Source organism: Diuraphis noxia, unplaced genomic scaffold (genome assembly GCF_037042655.1).
Source record: "Diuraphis noxia isolate RWA-SAM2 unplaced genomic scaffold, SU_Dnox_SAM2 contig0005, whole genome shotgun sequence".
Classification (NCBI taxonomy): Eukaryota; Metazoa; Arthropoda; class Insecta; order Hemiptera; family Aphididae; genus Diuraphis; species Diuraphis noxia.
This window is the reverse complement of record NW_028301715.1, coordinates 14,994,237-15,011,651: the sequence shown is the minus strand read 5'-3', so window position 1 is coordinate 15,011,651 and position 17,415 is coordinate 14,994,237. Positions and strand designations below refer to the sequence as shown.

Below are 17,415 nucleotides of genomic sequence, written 5' to 3'. Positions count from 1 at the left end.
AATACCCTTCTCTTTTAGATTTTGAACGGAATGATGAATGTATTGATTTTACAATGATGTGTTTTTTTTTTTTTTTTTGTCAGTGTACAGCATAATTTGTCGAAATAATGCTTCAATTTCAAACTTTGGGGGTGGTTTCCGATGAGAAATTGAATATCCTTGGTAAAGGTCAAAACTAAACATTTTCCAACAGTTTTCAAAAAATATCGAGAAAAATAAAAAAAAGTGACAGAAAAACGGGAATTTTTACGCAAAACTAGTTTTCGACCAAATCGATTTTTTTAGATGGTTGTAATTCAAAAACTCATCACTGTAAATACTTGAAATTTTCACCAAATGTTTATGTTTGTGTTATCTATATACAGTTTGTTTATTCAAAAATGTTTGACTTTTTTTGAGTTATTTATAAACCACTGAAATTTTCAATTTTTCTGTAAATTTTTTTTTGAAGTGTCGATAAAACTTTTTTGGCCCTATCAAAATACTTAAAAATTTAATACAAAGTTCCTAATAAGTTATTCTTATAGTGATTAAAAAATTATAAGAATACATAGGCACAATTTTTTTTTATAAGCGTTTATAGTTCAATTTTTTACAAAATCTGTCGAAAACGCGAAAGTTTGGAAGTAATATTAAAATTGTTTGTGTTTATAACTAAGGATTGAAAATATAACACTAAGTTTTGCTTCAAATACCTATATAGAAATGTTGAAACGTCATTATAGGAAAAATGTTTTGGGCGTTTGAGTTTTAAATTTTTATGAAATCGCGTAACGATAACGATTTATCCTCAAACCAGGTATATGTATATCTATGATAATATAATATAAGGTATTATGAATTATGATAACTACATGCAAAATTTTTGAAAAATTGATTAACTTTATTCAAAATGCGTCCTAATTGAAAAATAATATATTTCTTTCAAAATAGAATATATGACAATATTTAAATATAATATCTTAGACTGACAAATCATCTCCGTTCAGAATCGTTTTTCGTATACAAAGATACCTATCATTGCATAAATCTAACCTACCCTAGTCAGAGGTCCACCCCACCACATAAGGTACAGCAGAGCGACATCCATTTACCCGCTTTTTATAATAACCTTTATAGTTATTTGTGCTGAAAACGACTGTAGGTATATAGTCAGAATTTGTCGGTTAGATTTAGTCTCGGATTTAGTTTATAAGTTATGGGTTATAGGCTTATAGCAATTCGAAGTCCGTGACCAAAGAGGTTTACATAATATAGGAAGTCGAGGGATATTTCCAATTTCAATCGTCCGGTTGAACCATAGACTCTAGGTAAGGGTCGAACACATTGGTGAGTCACCACGCAGGGTATATATGAGAAATAAACACACCAATAAAATTTCAAAAGACCAAACTATAATTAATCTCAAATTTTGATTTCAATATCGTTTTCAACATGCTGAACTACATACGTTAAGACAAAAAAAAAAAATGTCTGCAGGTAAAACAGAAAAGTTCTATAATTAGATTCAATTTATATTATAGTTTTCGTGTTGTTTCTTCTATCTGGTACTTATCTAAACGTGAACAAAAGAAAGTGAAATTGATAAAATGTTTTAATTTTCTTAATTTGTGTCGATAATGTATAAAAAGTAATTGGAGCTTGATCTTCCACCCCACTTGTTGCTCCATGAATGTATGCTATACACACAATATGTCCATTCAAATGTAGGTACGTCGGTATTGACCTTATTAATATATCAATAAATATTCATTAATTTATGTAAATTATAAAGTTATTTTAAAATAAACGGGAATTTATTGAAAATAAATGGTCCAATACTCCAACCTAGAGCATTGCTTAGGAATCTAAATAAATTATAAAATATCTTTATAAATTAAGTCCGAAACAGTCTCCACACGGAATCGTTTTTTCGCACGTAATAATTTATCATTGAATTCTAATTTAACATATCCATTACAGTGACCTACTCAATGACAAAAAGTACATTTGAAACCTACTATGCTTGCATTGAAATATCGCAATGTATATTAAATGCATATTAGGAGATGAATAAATAAAATTTAATTATTGAACGGGTTTGACTTAAGTAAATTTATAAAATATACCTAACACTAAACACAAATACCTAAGTATGATATTAATTTAATTTTTTTATACAAACTATTAACTATAGCCTATAGGTACATCAATTTTTATATCATTGCATGATGCCTGCAATTATATTACACGTGGTATTTTTTGTGTGATTGTATAAAATAATCCTACTCATATAGCTGATACCTACATCATAAATTTTAATTTAAAATAAAATTTTAATATGCAAAGTAAGAACTCGTAAACAATAAATTATACTAATATAATGTATATATTACAATAGATATTAAATCATCGATAGCAATTTTAAAGCAAAATAACAATACGAAATATATCTATATAATTTGCTTGTAGTTTGGAAATACAAATGAATAAATACATTATAATATACATAATATTACTGTACATTACCAATAAGATGTATGGTTATGTTGCTTATGTATAAAATAATATATTAAAGTTTTTATTTTTTACTCGACAATATGAAATCTGACGTTGATCCGTTATAAATTTATGAAATAAAAAAATTATGATTGGGTGGAAATTATTTTTACGTTCGATCAATTAAAAACGTACAATATATTATTAGTGCGATAGAAGAGTATCAGAATTTTATTATCATAATCCATGTAGGTATGATCTTAATAGTATATATAACTATTAACTATATAAATACAATGCAGTAGGAGTACACATAACGCATAATTATAAATATACCATTATATTACAATGTATTTCATCGGCTATTCAATTTATACCTAACTCTTTAATAGGTAGTAACTATAGTAACTAGTAGTTAAATAATATTGATATTGATTAATTTGATTAATTTGATTAATTTAGAGTTTGATATTATTGAAAATTATGTCCTAATTTGATACCTATAGCATGATAATTTACTTTCCAACTTTTCGCGATTTATAATAATCGATAGGACTATAGAATCTTTAATTATGATAAAAGTTACTATAATAATTTAACACGTATTTAGGACAATGGCGGTCCTTGACCAATTCCAGGGGGAGGGGGGCGAAATATTTTTCACATTAAATACAATAGTAGCAATAGTACTCAAAAATAGAAGTCATAAAAAAATTTATTTCATGTAATAATTTTAAATTTTATATTTAACCAAGGGGGGGAGGCGATCCACCCATCACCCCCCCGTAGGACCGCCACTGATTTAGGCTACTACAGTACTACGTCACAATGATTGGAAATCGAGTTGGAAATTGAAATAACGAAATTAACACTTTAGTTTTACAAATTCGTAAATATTGGGCATACGGCATAGGTACAGGAGGGGGAGCTTACTGCTTAGGGCTTAGGTGGTATTAGCACCCTCAAATAATGTTCGTATAAATGTATCTAATTCTATTCCTCATAAAAAAAAAAAACTTAAATGAAAAAATGTATAGCTTAAGCATCCTTAGTTTTTTTTAAATTAAAATTTATTGTGCCTATTAATACGGTTATAATTGATTATAATTATGATTCACTAACATTTATAAATTTAAGTTTTTTTTTTATATATTATATAATATTAAAGTTATGTAGTATTTCATGATACGGTTAAGGAACTAAAACGTTTAAAAATCACTTTTCTCAATTTAACATAAAATCAAATCATTTCATAATTTGTAAACATAAAATCAAATAATTTTAAATTTCAGAAGGCAATTCCAAACGCATGTTAAGTAATATTAAAATTAAAAAAAAAAAATCGAAAGATAGTAAATCAGCTCTGAAAATAGGTGATATGGTTCATTCAACTGTGGGGTTATGCATAATATGTCATAAATTATGACATTTTCTCTCTATTCATAGGTATGTTAGATAGAAAAATTGGTTTTAAAATGTTAAATATTATATTAATTATTTACCAATTATTTTTTATTTTATTTTTGATAAGATACAGGCCTGGGCCCAAAACAAAAATTAATATACAACAAATTAAAATGAGTGAATAACAAATATAAAAATGAAATTAACAACTAATAGTGTTTGAAATAATAACCAATTAGAAAGGGTATTATCTATTTAAAAATGGACTTAAAGCTTATGTAAGTCTCTATTTAATTGATTTATAAATTAATTTTATAATTAAGTAGTTCACAATTAGAAAAATTATCAACTTTCCAATTATCTACAGTTTAATAAGATTACAGGATTTACTCAAAAATTTAATGTACAAAATTGTAATAATACTCCGGAACTCTAGACACAGGGACTCATTAATCTAGATGCAAAATATTTTAACTACCTATTTAAAAAAATTAAATATTACAATGGTTTTTTAACCATAATTTATAAGTTTATATTATTTTAATATCAACTTTGTATTTTTCATTAATAGTTTTTTAAATTGTAAAAATTCGAGTAAAAATTGTTTATATGGATGTATTTATGGATACATAACTAAATTATACAACTAAAATTATTTTTTCTCGTTATGATAGGGGTGGGGACAGGAAAGTAAGCGGCAAAAATGTTTTGCTCCCTGGCAACATTAGACCTTAACTGCTCAGCCTAGACAAATTGTTTTTTGAAATAACAGACTTAAAATTTTAACATAAAATTATGACTGAAGAATTAATACACTAATTACTTGACTGTTTAATATTAAATGCTAATAATATTATTTAATAGAAAGTAAATACATTAGCTATAGTTTACAAGACATGCGAATACAGTATAATGTTTGCCTAATTAGTTATAGGTACCTATTGCATTTTAAACATTGATCATATCATACAAAGTACAATAAACAAATATAAACACAATTACTAAAATAATATAATCTACTGACCGTAGTTAGAACATTACCTACATTATTAATAGGTAGTATTAAACTTTTACAGTCTCAATATTCAGCACGATTTAAGATGTATACTATTAATCATAATATCAGTCAGTGCTAAGAGGCAAACTATTTTTTTGAATTCATGATTCTAATATGTACATAAAATTATCCACAACAATGTTTGTACCTCAATAATAATTTAATAACTATCTAAATTCAAAAATTTCAAAATTACTGAAAAGTGGACATTTCAATTGCGTTCATTGGTGAATGGTAACTAATTTAATATGACTACGTCTTCATACGACATACAATGGATGTTATCTAAGTCTAATTGGTAAATTAAATTATTAATAATGATTAATTATATAAACGTACGGTTTCCCTTACCTGTAATATTTATAGCTTCGATCTGTAATTTCTTGATTATTTATTAAAAATGTACAACGAAGAACATTTAATTTAACAGAATTAAGATAAAACAAAAATAAACGAATTTCAAACGAAAAATACAACAATCTAGAATTACTAGGTATAACAAATAAAAATATAAGGCAACGGGCAACTACTTACTGGCAAGTACAGTTATCTCTTTTAATGATAATAACGGTTAATGTGTGGACATTACTAACATGATGTTGGTACCGCAATACTATCACTATAGAACAATTTATACTATCACAGCATAAATTTATTCTGTGATAATAGTATTTATTATCATTCTCATTGTTCTTTCTATCTAAAGCCGTGCTTTCTAGTTTCTAATGTTTCTATTCAACATTTCAAACTTCGGAAGTTAAAAGCATCGTAAAAACATCTGTTTATTATTGATATTTGTTGTTCCTAATAAAAATATATTGTTATTTGTTAGGTTCAATTAATTCTACAATTCAGATACATCCTGATTTATTATATGGTCTCTTACTTGTTTATTATTAATTAAATTAATCGGATCGATCAGAAACCTACTACCTAGATTGCAATTTTGTATTAATTTACTCATGTAAAAATGTATTATTAATCCATTGCAAATTTGCTATCAGAAATACCAGTGAGAGTTGAGACTTCTTTGGTTGTAAAATTCTGAAATTACTTAAATTATTTAAACAGGATATTTTTTCAGTCATAAGTTACACAGGGATTTGTTAGCTAACGAGATACAAATATTTTTTGTTTGTATTGTGTTTTAGGTAATTTAATGGGTTTAATGTAATAGGGCTGCCCTTACCATTGGTGATTTATTACGGGAAATTAAATTGTATTATATTGTATATAATTTTAAGTGTTTATTTTATACTTGGCAAAAACCACCACATTATTAACCATTTGAAATACATGGTATTTACATTTAACAGTCTGTAAGACGGAGTAAGTCGACTGTCATAATTTGATTTGTCACGGGCAACAAATTTTGTCTAGCAGGATCAGTTAATACAATATATTATTTACTTTATCACCTTTCTTCTTTAATACTACTGTGAACACCTGAGGTGAAAAAATTTGCCTATATGTGGTTATTTTGTAGATTAGCCCGCTTCCAACCCAATCATTCTGCTTGAAAATACTACTATTTTTTTTTTCCACCTGAAATTTAGAATGTATATGAAAGTACTTTACTAAATATAAACATACAATTAAACTGAGGATTTAATAATAGATTTTCAAAGTTAATTAGCTATAAAACACAATTTTTGGAACTAAATAATTACAATGGAAGTTTCAGCCAATCAGCTACAATTTGAGCTGTTTAATATTCTTGAAAAATAAAAACCGAATTTGTGCATTTAAATATTTTTGTTTATCTTACAATAATTTTTTTTTCATTTCTTCAATTCACTGATAATTTATAATTTAAACACTTTAATAAGATTCTATATCTTTAAGAATTTAAAAAAATACAAAATATAAATTACTATCACATAATACATAAATATATTATAACATTGTATCTAATATTTTCTTCTCCTTCTCTTAGATCTCTTACTATTTTGGTGATTAGGTTGTGGGGGTGGATCATCACCATCATCATCATCATCACTTTCTTCAATATGAACTTCATGTTTATTTTTACTCTAAAATTATTATTATTAATTATTACTTAAAACAGTGTTACTTTTCATATTCTATCATATCAAACAAAATTATAGTGCGGTCAAATATAACCCAAAATAAGTGGAATAACACTGATTTTGTTATGCATTGATGAAAATTAAATTTCTCTAATAAAATTTAAACCACAGAGTCATTAACCACCATGATTATTTATTTATCAATTATTATTATATTATAAATACATACCATTACAAAAATTGTATTCAAATGTTATTTAATAAAGGTATTTAAGTTTAATTATTGTGTGTAATACACTTTTTATAATTTTATCTGATAATCAACAATAAATTTTAGACCTTTTAAGAAAATTTACTCTCTTTAGAAAGGAAAAATTATGGTCACACAAAACAAATACCAAAATAATTTCCTACTTACTTTATCCCATTCTTTTTGTAACTCATCTAGCATATTGGGAGTCAATAATCCTTGAGCTAAAAGTCTTTCCGTTAGCCTTCCCTTTCCAAAACGATTTTTGTTGAAGTTTCTTTGGTCTGCCCCTTCAAACATTTAATTAAACAATTATAACTAAATATTTAATTCAATGCAATAACTTTAAGTTATACCTCTTAAATAGTTATGTTTATGTCTTGCAACATTGAAATCTTCTTCAATTGAATCACTACTTGGGCTAGATGATTCAGAATTCTTTAACAATCTAGTAATTTGAACCACGCCTTGTTCAATAATATCATCTAATTCTGATTGCATGTCTCTTACTAAATTTGCTTCAAGAAATAGATCAGAAAACCTATAACTATAAGATATAAAATATGTTCTGTAATTACTATAATGCAATAATAATATTTAAACAGTGAAATTGAAAAATGATACAAACCTAAACCATAAGTATAAGTCCAAAACATCAAACACTGCTTCTAAATGTACCAAGTCAATAATCGTTTTTGGAATGGTGAAAGGCCACCCAATATGTTTGCATAACCAATCAAATGTAATGGTTTCATTTTTACTATATTGTCTTGCATACTATTCAAAATAACAATTTAAACTTCCATTATACATTTGAATTTTAACTCATTAAAAAATTAGTTATCATTAATTATAAACAATAGATATTAGTACCTAACATTAATATACTTCCACCATAATATATACCTTAAGAAACATGGTACAAACAAACGGCAGTTTTCTGTTAATGGGAGCACAACAAAAAACATATCTTGCTCTTAGTGGTAATGGTACATGTTGTATCATATCAGCAAGAAATTTAAAATCTTCTATATTGCACATGAAATATAATGAATCGTCAACAGTTGACAATGAAATAAATATATCCTAATACCAAAAAAATTAATTATAAAATATATTGCATAAATGTATTCAAGTTATAATTTTATTTCACTAACCACAAGATTGGATAATGTAGAATTTGGCAAATGGTATGCATATAACTCTATTTGATCAGCAGTTGGATGGAGTCCTGCTTTAAGGATAGGTTCTGGTTTTTCTGATAGTAAATTTCTTAAAGTAGGTAAGTCTTGAGGCTTAAATGTTGTTACATAGCCCTTAAATAATAATTTAAGTTAAAAAAAAAATAAACAATGAATAATATTTATGAAATATTTTACTAACTTTTTCATATTGTGTTCCATAACGTCCTGCTCGTCCAGCAATTTGAAGTGCTTGTGACACTGAAATGGTATCCATTTCTTTTTCTCCCTTTTCATTTAATATTGGTTTTATTAATGAATAAAATATAACTCTTCTTATACTCCTAAAAATATAAAACTTTTGTTTCGGTAACTGACAATTGTACAAATGATATTTGTATAATTTACAAATTTAAACCCATTCCAATAGCATCAGTAGCAACTAGAACACTGCAAGAATTTTTAGGGTCATTAAATTTTTGTGCTTGAGCCAATTTTGTATTAGGAGGCAAACCACCATATATAACTGCTACTTCAATACCTCTAGATTCTATCCCTCGACTTACCTAAATCAGTTTATACTATTAATAATAAATCTCTCAATATCATAATTAAATATATCTAATTACCGTGTACACATCATTTTTACTGAAGCAAACAATACAATCACCAGGCATAATATTGTCTAAGGTAAAAACTGCAGAATTTTCAATAGTTAATTCAGTAAGGCGTTTATATCTATAAACCTAACAAAAATTAAGAGGAACACAAATTAAAAAAAAAACAAAATTTTTGTTTACAATACAATACCTGAACATCTTCACCAGTGGTCATCATTAAACCTTTAACCAGATCAACTGCACCTTCTTCACCACAAATATGAATTTCATTAGCCACTAAACCAAGTAGAGCTCTTGTCCAAGCCCAACCACGACTAGGATCTTTCATCATTTGAATTTCATCTATTACTGCAATATCATCTGAAATAAAAATAAACTATTAGTATCCATCATCATTATTTTTTTTTTTTTTTGTAATTATAAGAATACATAGTTACATACATGGTGTATTAACATTCGCCATTTCAACAGTGCAAGATACATGTTTAGAAGCCTCATTTTTTTCATCAGCAAATTTTCTTTCTTCTCCAGTGACCAAATCGCACGGTGTACCCTAAGATGTTTAAAATTCAATATTATACTAGGTAATCAATTTACACTCATTAATTAAAAAAGCTTAAGCTTTTTGCAAATATTTTTTTTTTACATAATTTTATATAATTTCAAAACAAAATTTCTAAACATGATATATACTTTTACTATTTTTTATCATTATTGTGTTTAAAGTTTTTTACTTTTTTTACAGCAGTTATTTATATAATGAACATTTTAAATATAAAATTGAAATGTTATGTCACAGACTACCCTAAAAGATATAGTAATAATACTAATATACTATAAATAATGTAGTGCTATTTTAAATGCATACCCTGAATACACATTTCTAAGATTTATAAAAATGAATAGATAGAATCTTTGACCTTGCACAATGTATCAAATGTAGTTTCATGTTAAAAACAAAGCTACAAAATATTAGATCATGCATCTTGGCACAGGTATTAGAAATCTTAAACTAGTAATACTTCATCTAAATTAAGCGAGTACGCTTTTTACAAAACCAATAATTTTTCACTCCAAACACGCAAGCCGTCACACCAAAAGAGCTGACATCATACACAAGAAGCCAAAATTACAGCATGATCAGATGTACCATAGCTACTGAGACCTGAGCACCTTCATGCCACTTAGCCTCACAGAATACACACACACTATTAAAATGTTTGCTTATTTAAAACAAACTATAATTTATTTATATTTTGGAAATTGTCTAAAAACAATCATTAAAATTTGTCATCATATTGGTTGCTAAAAGGCTGCATACAACAGTTAGAAAAAAAACAGAATAATTACGTGGGAAAATCTATAGTTTCGTTAGGTTAACAATATATATGGGGGAAAAATGCATTTATTAAAGTGAGAAATTTGATATTTGAAATAACTTTTGATTCTAACATTGTAGTTGTTTATATTGAAATTATTTTAGCTTAAAATAAAAGGGACATCAATTTTATTATTTAAAATTTCGATTAAATATTTTTACACATTTCTTCTTTTTTGAAGAGGATTCAAGTTAAAAAGTATAAGATATTTAACTCATTAGTTTTCAACTAAAAATTAAATTATTGAATTATATTTTTATATAATAATACATGTATTGTAATTATACCAATTAAAACTACCAAATAAAATAAAATTTTATCTTGTTATCTTACTCTTTCATTAGCTTTGCGATACACTTCAGTAGCCAGAAGTTTTAAAGGACCACAGTATACTCCAGAATTGGATGACAAGTATTTTTCCAAAGCATGATATGTTTTTCCACTATTTGTTGGACCAGCATGGAATATAATTTTTCGATTAATAGCTCTTGCCTCTGGATACCTAAATAAAGTTATCATAATATAACATATTTAACACTGCATAATATACCATAAACTAGAGCCCAGTTGGACACAAAATATGAATATTATAATAAATTAATTGTTTTGTTAAAATATTCATGTGTATAAAATCAACGATTCAACAAGATTACATTATTTAGACATTTTCAAATTTATTTATTTGAGTAATAGATTTTGTATTTTTACTACTTAAAAATTTCATATCTATTCATCAATAATTGTGTTTAGAAATGCAATAAACATAACGCAATCAGTACCAATAGTTTAATAAACATCATTACAAATTACAATCAAATACATTTTTTTTAAAGGGTAAGAAACTGAAATGTAAAGCTTAACCAACACTCTTGTTTAGTATTAAAATATAATTAGTAATCTTAATTTATTTAAAAACTTGTTTAGCATCTGTAATTCAAAATTCAAAACTTAATTTTCCCTAATATATAGTTTAAGAGGACGTTATACCTCTTGTGTTGTCTCTGTCTTACAAATGCGTAGCATAGCAAATTGTACGCTCAGCAGATCACATGTAGCTCTGTTAATTTAAAATTTAGAGTGAATTTACCTCTTATAAAAATTAAAGGTAATTTATCAAAGGCTTCTCATGGGCTTTTTATTATATTTTAATTTTAAAGCGAGTTATGAGTATTTTAAAATTGTAAATTATTTGTATATCTTATAACTTGCTTTAAAATCAAAATATAATCATAAGCCTCGATAATAATGTTACCTTTAATTTTTATAGGAGGTCAATTCACTATGAATTTTAAGCTAACAGAGCTACACGTGTTCTGCTGAGCGTAAAAATTGGTATGTTACGTACTTGTAAGGCGGACACAACACATGCAGGTATAACATCCTCTTAACATTATAGAAATTACTTGAAAACTAGAAGTAATTATTAGCAGTTTAATTATTTTGGGTACTTTTCCATTATCCTGACTACCACTTGATGCAGCGAGTCAAATTTCCGTTATAGCTTTGACTTTATAAGTCCGTCACACAATAAATGTGAGTTGTCATTTACATAAGCATGATACATATTATTATCACCTCAAAATAATCAGAAGCGATTCAAAATAAATTTTACATGGGTTCTGAATGTTCTTATGGGAGGTGATAAAAACACAACTGATATATTGGATTTTTAACAGAAGTCTCCAGACAAGCCTTATTCTATCATATTATTTTTGACAACCATTGTCTAGTTCTTCTATGCTTTTAATTTCTCAATTTAGCAGATCTTCAAAGTTAGATACCACAAAACTAGCTTTTAATAGTATAGAAGACTGAAATGACTGCAGTCGGCAACAAAGGAATTTTTGACTGGAAAATTATGCGGCATCGGAGTGGTATTTGAGATAATAGGATTAAGATTTGAGACTCACCAGTCAGGATGACGAAAAAGTGCTTAATATTTGTATTTTCTAAGAAAGTAATTAAATAAGAATTATAAGTATTTTTACAACATTTTTTACTAAAAATAAGTTAATTTTTATCCTTTTAGCAGCTGTATTGAAATAAAATAAACTAACCAATTGGCAGGTGATCGAAGATCGCTTATTTTCTTTAAATCATCCATACATTCAAGATGTGGAAACATTTGTTTTGCATGTCTCAAGAAATATGGAAGTATATCATCCACATGTCCAGCTCCTTGTAAAATATCACTTATCACCACATGAAGATCCACAGGCAATGTATTAGCTTCAAGACAATATCTTCTAAAACTTATGTATGCTTGGTGTTGCAAATAATCTAAAACATAATAACTATAATGTGAATTGAGTTTGATCCATATATATGAGATCTTTTTATGTCTATGATTTAGTAAAATGTATAAAAATATCTTACTATCTAATCCATTCTCTAAAGCTAACTGTTTAATTTCGGGTTTCTGATAAAACCGATTTAGTACTTTTAAAAGATCGCCTTTATTCAATCTACCAGTAAGTTCAACACCAACATTTATATCATCTGGATTTGGTTTTACAGGTACTGGGACAAATAGAGTAGATAAATTATCATCCTTTTTAAATCTCTTCTGCATAACTAAAGAAGTAAATTTTGGTCTGCCATACCTATAAATTCAAAATCAACATAAAATTAAAAATATAAAATACAAAATAGCCTATTGATGAAATATTATAATTAAATTACGCTGTATAGATACTAAACAACAAAATACATAAAATACAATTTTAAAACAATAATAATTTATCAAAAAACCTGGAATACCTGTGATATTTTATTAATGTACTATAATGTCGGTACTTATTAGCACATAAAGTAGTGAAAATATTCATTCTGTGTAATGACACTATTAAGTATTATTATAACTATGGTGACTGTTGGCTAGCCAGTCATTTATTTTACAACAAAATAAGTCAGTATTATTAAAAATTATCTAGTTTTTTTAATTGATACCAGTGTAATGGTCGAGTAGTTAGATCAATTGGATACATACTACTTATACTACGGTAGTAAGTATTAAATAACATTCAGCATGCACAGTCGCACAGACGATAGATATTTGAAAATGTGCCTTCTTAGTTCTTAATTTCTTACTTTCTCGAGTTTCTTAGTTGATACTTGATCTTATCACCGGAAAAATTTTTTTATCCCTCGTCCACAACATTCATTGTCTATACCAGACTATACCACGTGATTTCACCGACTAATATCTATGTAAATAATTATAGTCCGTGGTCTATACCATTATTTTGTCTTATCATTATAATTTGTTATTATCACCTGCATCGTGATAAACATAATATTATAAATTTATATAATATACTGTAGTTGTGTAGTTGTTCTTGTTTGATTTTTCCATTTTCCAATTTATGGCTTATGCTTTCGGTGTGAACACTGAAAACCTCACCATTTCTGATTTCAGAACCATCCCGCATTTATTACAAGATGTTGCCATAAGTCAAACAAATTGTTATGAATGTAAACCGTCACTAAAAGGCATGATGTTTCATGCAATATTTGAACCACTCGAATCTAGTAATCGAAACCCCCCTTATAATAACGTCCTATGAAACACGAAAAAAAAATCAATAAATGGGTTATTGACTTATTTCTTCTAAGGAAACGAATTTTGTTTTGCTTACTAAAGTGAAACGATGGAGTTTTTTAATTTTTTGGCAGACTGTTTGAAAAAAGTAAGTCTTTGTTGAATTTAAAAAATCAGTGTAAATATTGGTAATTTCCAAATACTTCTGTACAAAATCAGAATTAAAAGTTAAATGTTTTAATGGTGCATGATTAATCAAATGAATGGATCTCAGCAATTGATCACATTTATTAAAACTGAGTGTTAACAGGTACTCAATAGTTCTTACATTTTTTGAAAATAATTTATAAATAATTTTCATAATTTATAATGTATAAGTACAAAAGTAGGTTGGAAAAAGTAGATTGCCATTGACTGTGATTGACTAATCAAATGCCAAATTGCACTCAGAATTGGTACATCAAATGTACTATTCATGGGCCACTAAATCATGTTTAAAGAACCATTAAATCACTTGATTTGCTTAATGTTTAGTTATTGATTATACAATCTAGCATAAGAATACCTACCAATAATTTTAAAGATATTTACATATTTTGTATATAATTATATTATAATTAATGATTTACTGTTCTAGATGAAATCTGATGACACATTACCACGAGTCACATCCCCACGCATGTATAATGATGGCAATATAACATTTGAAGGATTAATGGTGGTTTTTGCTTCATTTTCCACTTATTTGCAATATTTAAATATTTATAGATCAGTGTGGTGGTTACCCAATTCAAATTATACTTTATGGGTAAGATACTATAAAATACTGCTAAATTGACAAAATCTTATAATTTCATATTAACATTTATTTAATTTTTTTTTTTCAGAAAATACACTTGATTGATTATCAAGTGGTTATATTTATACTAGCTATGCATTGTCGAAGATTTATATATTGCTTAATAACATGGGTTTTCCACATGTTATGTCCTCAAAATTATTGGAAATTTATAAGATTATTCATTAGGTAAGATTTTTCCCTATTTTAAATGTAAAATACATTTTTCATTAGGTGAATTTAAATAAATCTTATTTACCTAAAATATTTTCAGATCATTTGTTTCCGTCACACTATTTCTTTTATTAGCTCTGTTAGCATTTGATCTATATTTAAAGTATGACTATTTAATAATAGTTTACTTATTTATGCCGTAAGTTAATAATATTTTTATTAATATATAAATGATTTCATTACAAGACTAACAATTGGTTTATTTTAGAATAATTGGTTATTTATGCTATTATGGTTTTAAAGCATGCCCATTTTTCGATATGATGTGTATTAGTGAAAAAGAAATAATTATCAATGGAAAATCATTAAGTAAGTTTTAAATTTATTATAAACATTTATACTTTTTGGCTTTAAATTAACAATTTATATAACCTGCATTTTTTTCCCATTAACTTTAGGGTTGCCATTAAGTGAAAGTTGAATAAGAAATAATTAAAATATAATTATTAAATTTTAAGGAATTAATAAATTAAATGTAATATCTCATGTATCTATTATTTCTCAATGTATTAGTCATTTCATTTGCCCGTTAACTTATTTTAACTATTTTATAGGCCTGAATATATTTTGGGAGATTTAAATATCAATGTTTAATTTTTTAATACAATGGCAACCTTTTTGTTAACTATAATTGTTTTATAATCATATAACATTGGTATAATGTTTTACTACTTACTTATCATAACTTCTAACATTTTCAGTTCAATATACAAATATGCACATATGTACATCAAACCCAAAAATTATTCGATCAGAAGTGGAAAACATGAGAGATGATTTTAATAATAGGCTAACCCAAATACTGTTTTCTTCTTTTTTTTCAGCATATTATGCATGCTTTTTGCCACTAGTATTTGTACAAGTATGTTATTTTATTGTTTTATCAAACACATAGTACTTCATCATTTTCTGATTTTTCAAGTGTGAATCTGTTTGTAGTGGATATTAAAAAAATATTTGTCCACTATTGACAAAATAAACCATATAGATACCTCTTGGCTGGTCTGTAAGACTATTTACAATTGTCTCGTCTGTTATAGAGATGTTACACTGTTAAGAGGTGTCTGTATTTTTTAAATAGGTATTTTACTATATTAGCATCTATAGAAATACAACTAATCAATTACTTATAAAAATCAGTATATTGTGTTTTACCTACTACATTCATAATTATTTTAGAGGGAAATTATCCAAGTATAAACTATGTTATAAAGTATTTAAATTTAGCCATACTAATTTAACGCTTGCTCGGATTGGGCTTCTGGGCAATATGAAAGTCTTATATATCAAAAATTAACTAACAATTCTAATAATATCATATTGGTTTTTGTTTTTACTGATAATTCAAATTTCAAATGTTTTTACGTACACAAGTTTTAGTCTTGATTAAATATTAACCGTCACTTACTGTTTATTTTGTAACAATTTTGATACTATGCAGTATCTACACCTAATTTTAAAATTTTATTCATTGTTTAGATAATTTCCCTTTTTAAGTTAAATAATATATATATTTTTTTTTTTTAATTGAATTGTTTGTATGTAAATATATTTTAGACATATGTGGTTTATGAAGAACATTGGGTGTTAATGCATTTTCCTTTTGTAATGATGACTATGGGCATGATGTTATGTATACATTATTATCCTGTTAAGTAAGGAATTGTCTAAACTAATAAAATTCAATTTAAATATTTATTTTGGAGAAAATAATTTTATTTTATATTGTACTATTTATTATGTGGAGATTTAAAACTGACTTCAGTTACAGTTATAAATTGTAATATGCATAGGTATTTCGATCACTTACACAAAGCAGCTATGCACTTGGGTCGTTGGAAGAGAGTAAAATTAGATCGCCCTCATTTGCCCATACACTTGTAAGTATCAACAATTATTTGTTCTTGTGTTGGTGTTCAACTAATAGAATATTTTAGATGGTCAGAAGAAGTGGTATGGCAACAAGGATCATTAGTTCGACATAATCAATGTTTGTATAAGGCTGAAGGAGTATCGAATGTAGCTGAACCAGGAAAAAATGCTGATAAAGTTTTTTATGTAAGTACACATATGTTAGGAATGTAATAAGTTTTCACCAATCTTTTTTTTCATTTTTAATAGAGAATTTTCAGTAATCCTTCAGAAACGATATTTTTCACATTGGCTTCTATGCAAGTATCATTTATGATAGTATTGATTATTGCATTGGTCATAAGTTTTCAATGGCATCACATATTTTATCTTTCATTTGTAATGCTATTAAATTATGTTACGCTGTGTAAGACTTTATTTAATTATCGTATGACTGCCAAGATATACAAATTGCTGAAGGAAAAAACTCAATAGAAAATGTTCTGAATTGAGAAAACCTTAATGTTGGACTTTTACATATTTTTTTTTTTT

General features: G+C 26.4%; 3 protein-coding genes across 9 annotated transcripts in view; 1 reads left to right on the top strand and 2 right to left on the bottom strand.

Moving 5' to 3' along the window:
- Positions 1–5,455, bottom strand: part of LOC107162992 (uncharacterized) — a 30,061-nt gene extending 24,606 nt beyond the window's left edge. Inside the window, exon 1 of one of the 4 annotated variants that reach the window (XM_089229076.1) lies at positions 5,291–5,455. The gene's annotated coding sequence lies outside the window, so the exon portion shown is untranslated. The remainder of the gene's footprint in view (positions 1–5,290) is intronic. The other 3 variants (XM_089229075.1, XM_089229073.1, XM_089229071.1) reach the window with 3 other exon arrangements.
- Positions 5,456–6,675: 1,220 nt separating this feature from the next.
- Suv3 (Suv3 RNA helicase) lies at positions 6,676–13,592 on the bottom strand. 4 transcript variants are annotated; one of them, XM_089228599.1, is made up of 15 exons: positions 13,490–13,592; positions 12,776–13,002; positions 12,457–12,679; positions 10,733–10,901; positions 9,462–9,573; positions 9,211–9,380; positions 9,030–9,146; positions 8,809–8,966; positions 8,603–8,744; positions 8,377–8,535; positions 8,126–8,305; positions 7,848–7,996; positions 7,576–7,766; positions 7,388–7,509; positions 6,676–6,972 (listed from the first exon to the last, which is right to left on the bottom strand). In XM_089228599.1, the coding sequence occupies exons 2-15, from the start codon at positions 12,969–12,971 to the stop codon at positions 6,850–6,852; spliced, it is 2,211 nt and encodes a 736-aa protein (XP_089084725.1). In that variant the 5' UTR covers positions 12,972–13,002; positions 13,490–13,592; the 3' UTR covers positions 6,676–6,849. The 4 variants fall into 4 exon arrangements, with proteins under 4 accessions (XP_089084725.1, XP_089084724.1, XP_089084723.1 ...); XM_089228598.1 differs by having other exon boundaries at positions 13,389–13,527; XM_089228597.1 differs by lacking the exon at positions 13,490–13,592 and adding an exon at positions 13,160–13,483.
- A 107-nt stretch (positions 13,593–13,699) lies between these two features.
- LOC107174144 (transmembrane protein 39A) lies at positions 13,700–17,415 on the top strand. Its single transcript, XM_089228602.1, has 10 exons — positions 13,700–14,088; positions 14,578–14,748; positions 14,828–14,967; positions 15,053–15,151; positions 15,221–15,321; positions 15,714–15,874; positions 16,570–16,667; positions 16,806–16,892; positions 16,950–17,070; positions 17,134–17,415. Exons 1-10 carry the CDS (start codon positions 14,050–14,052, stop codon positions 17,356–17,358), a joined length of 1,242 nt encoding a protein of 413 aa, XP_089084728.1. The 5' UTR covers positions 13,700–14,049; the 3' UTR covers positions 17,359–17,415.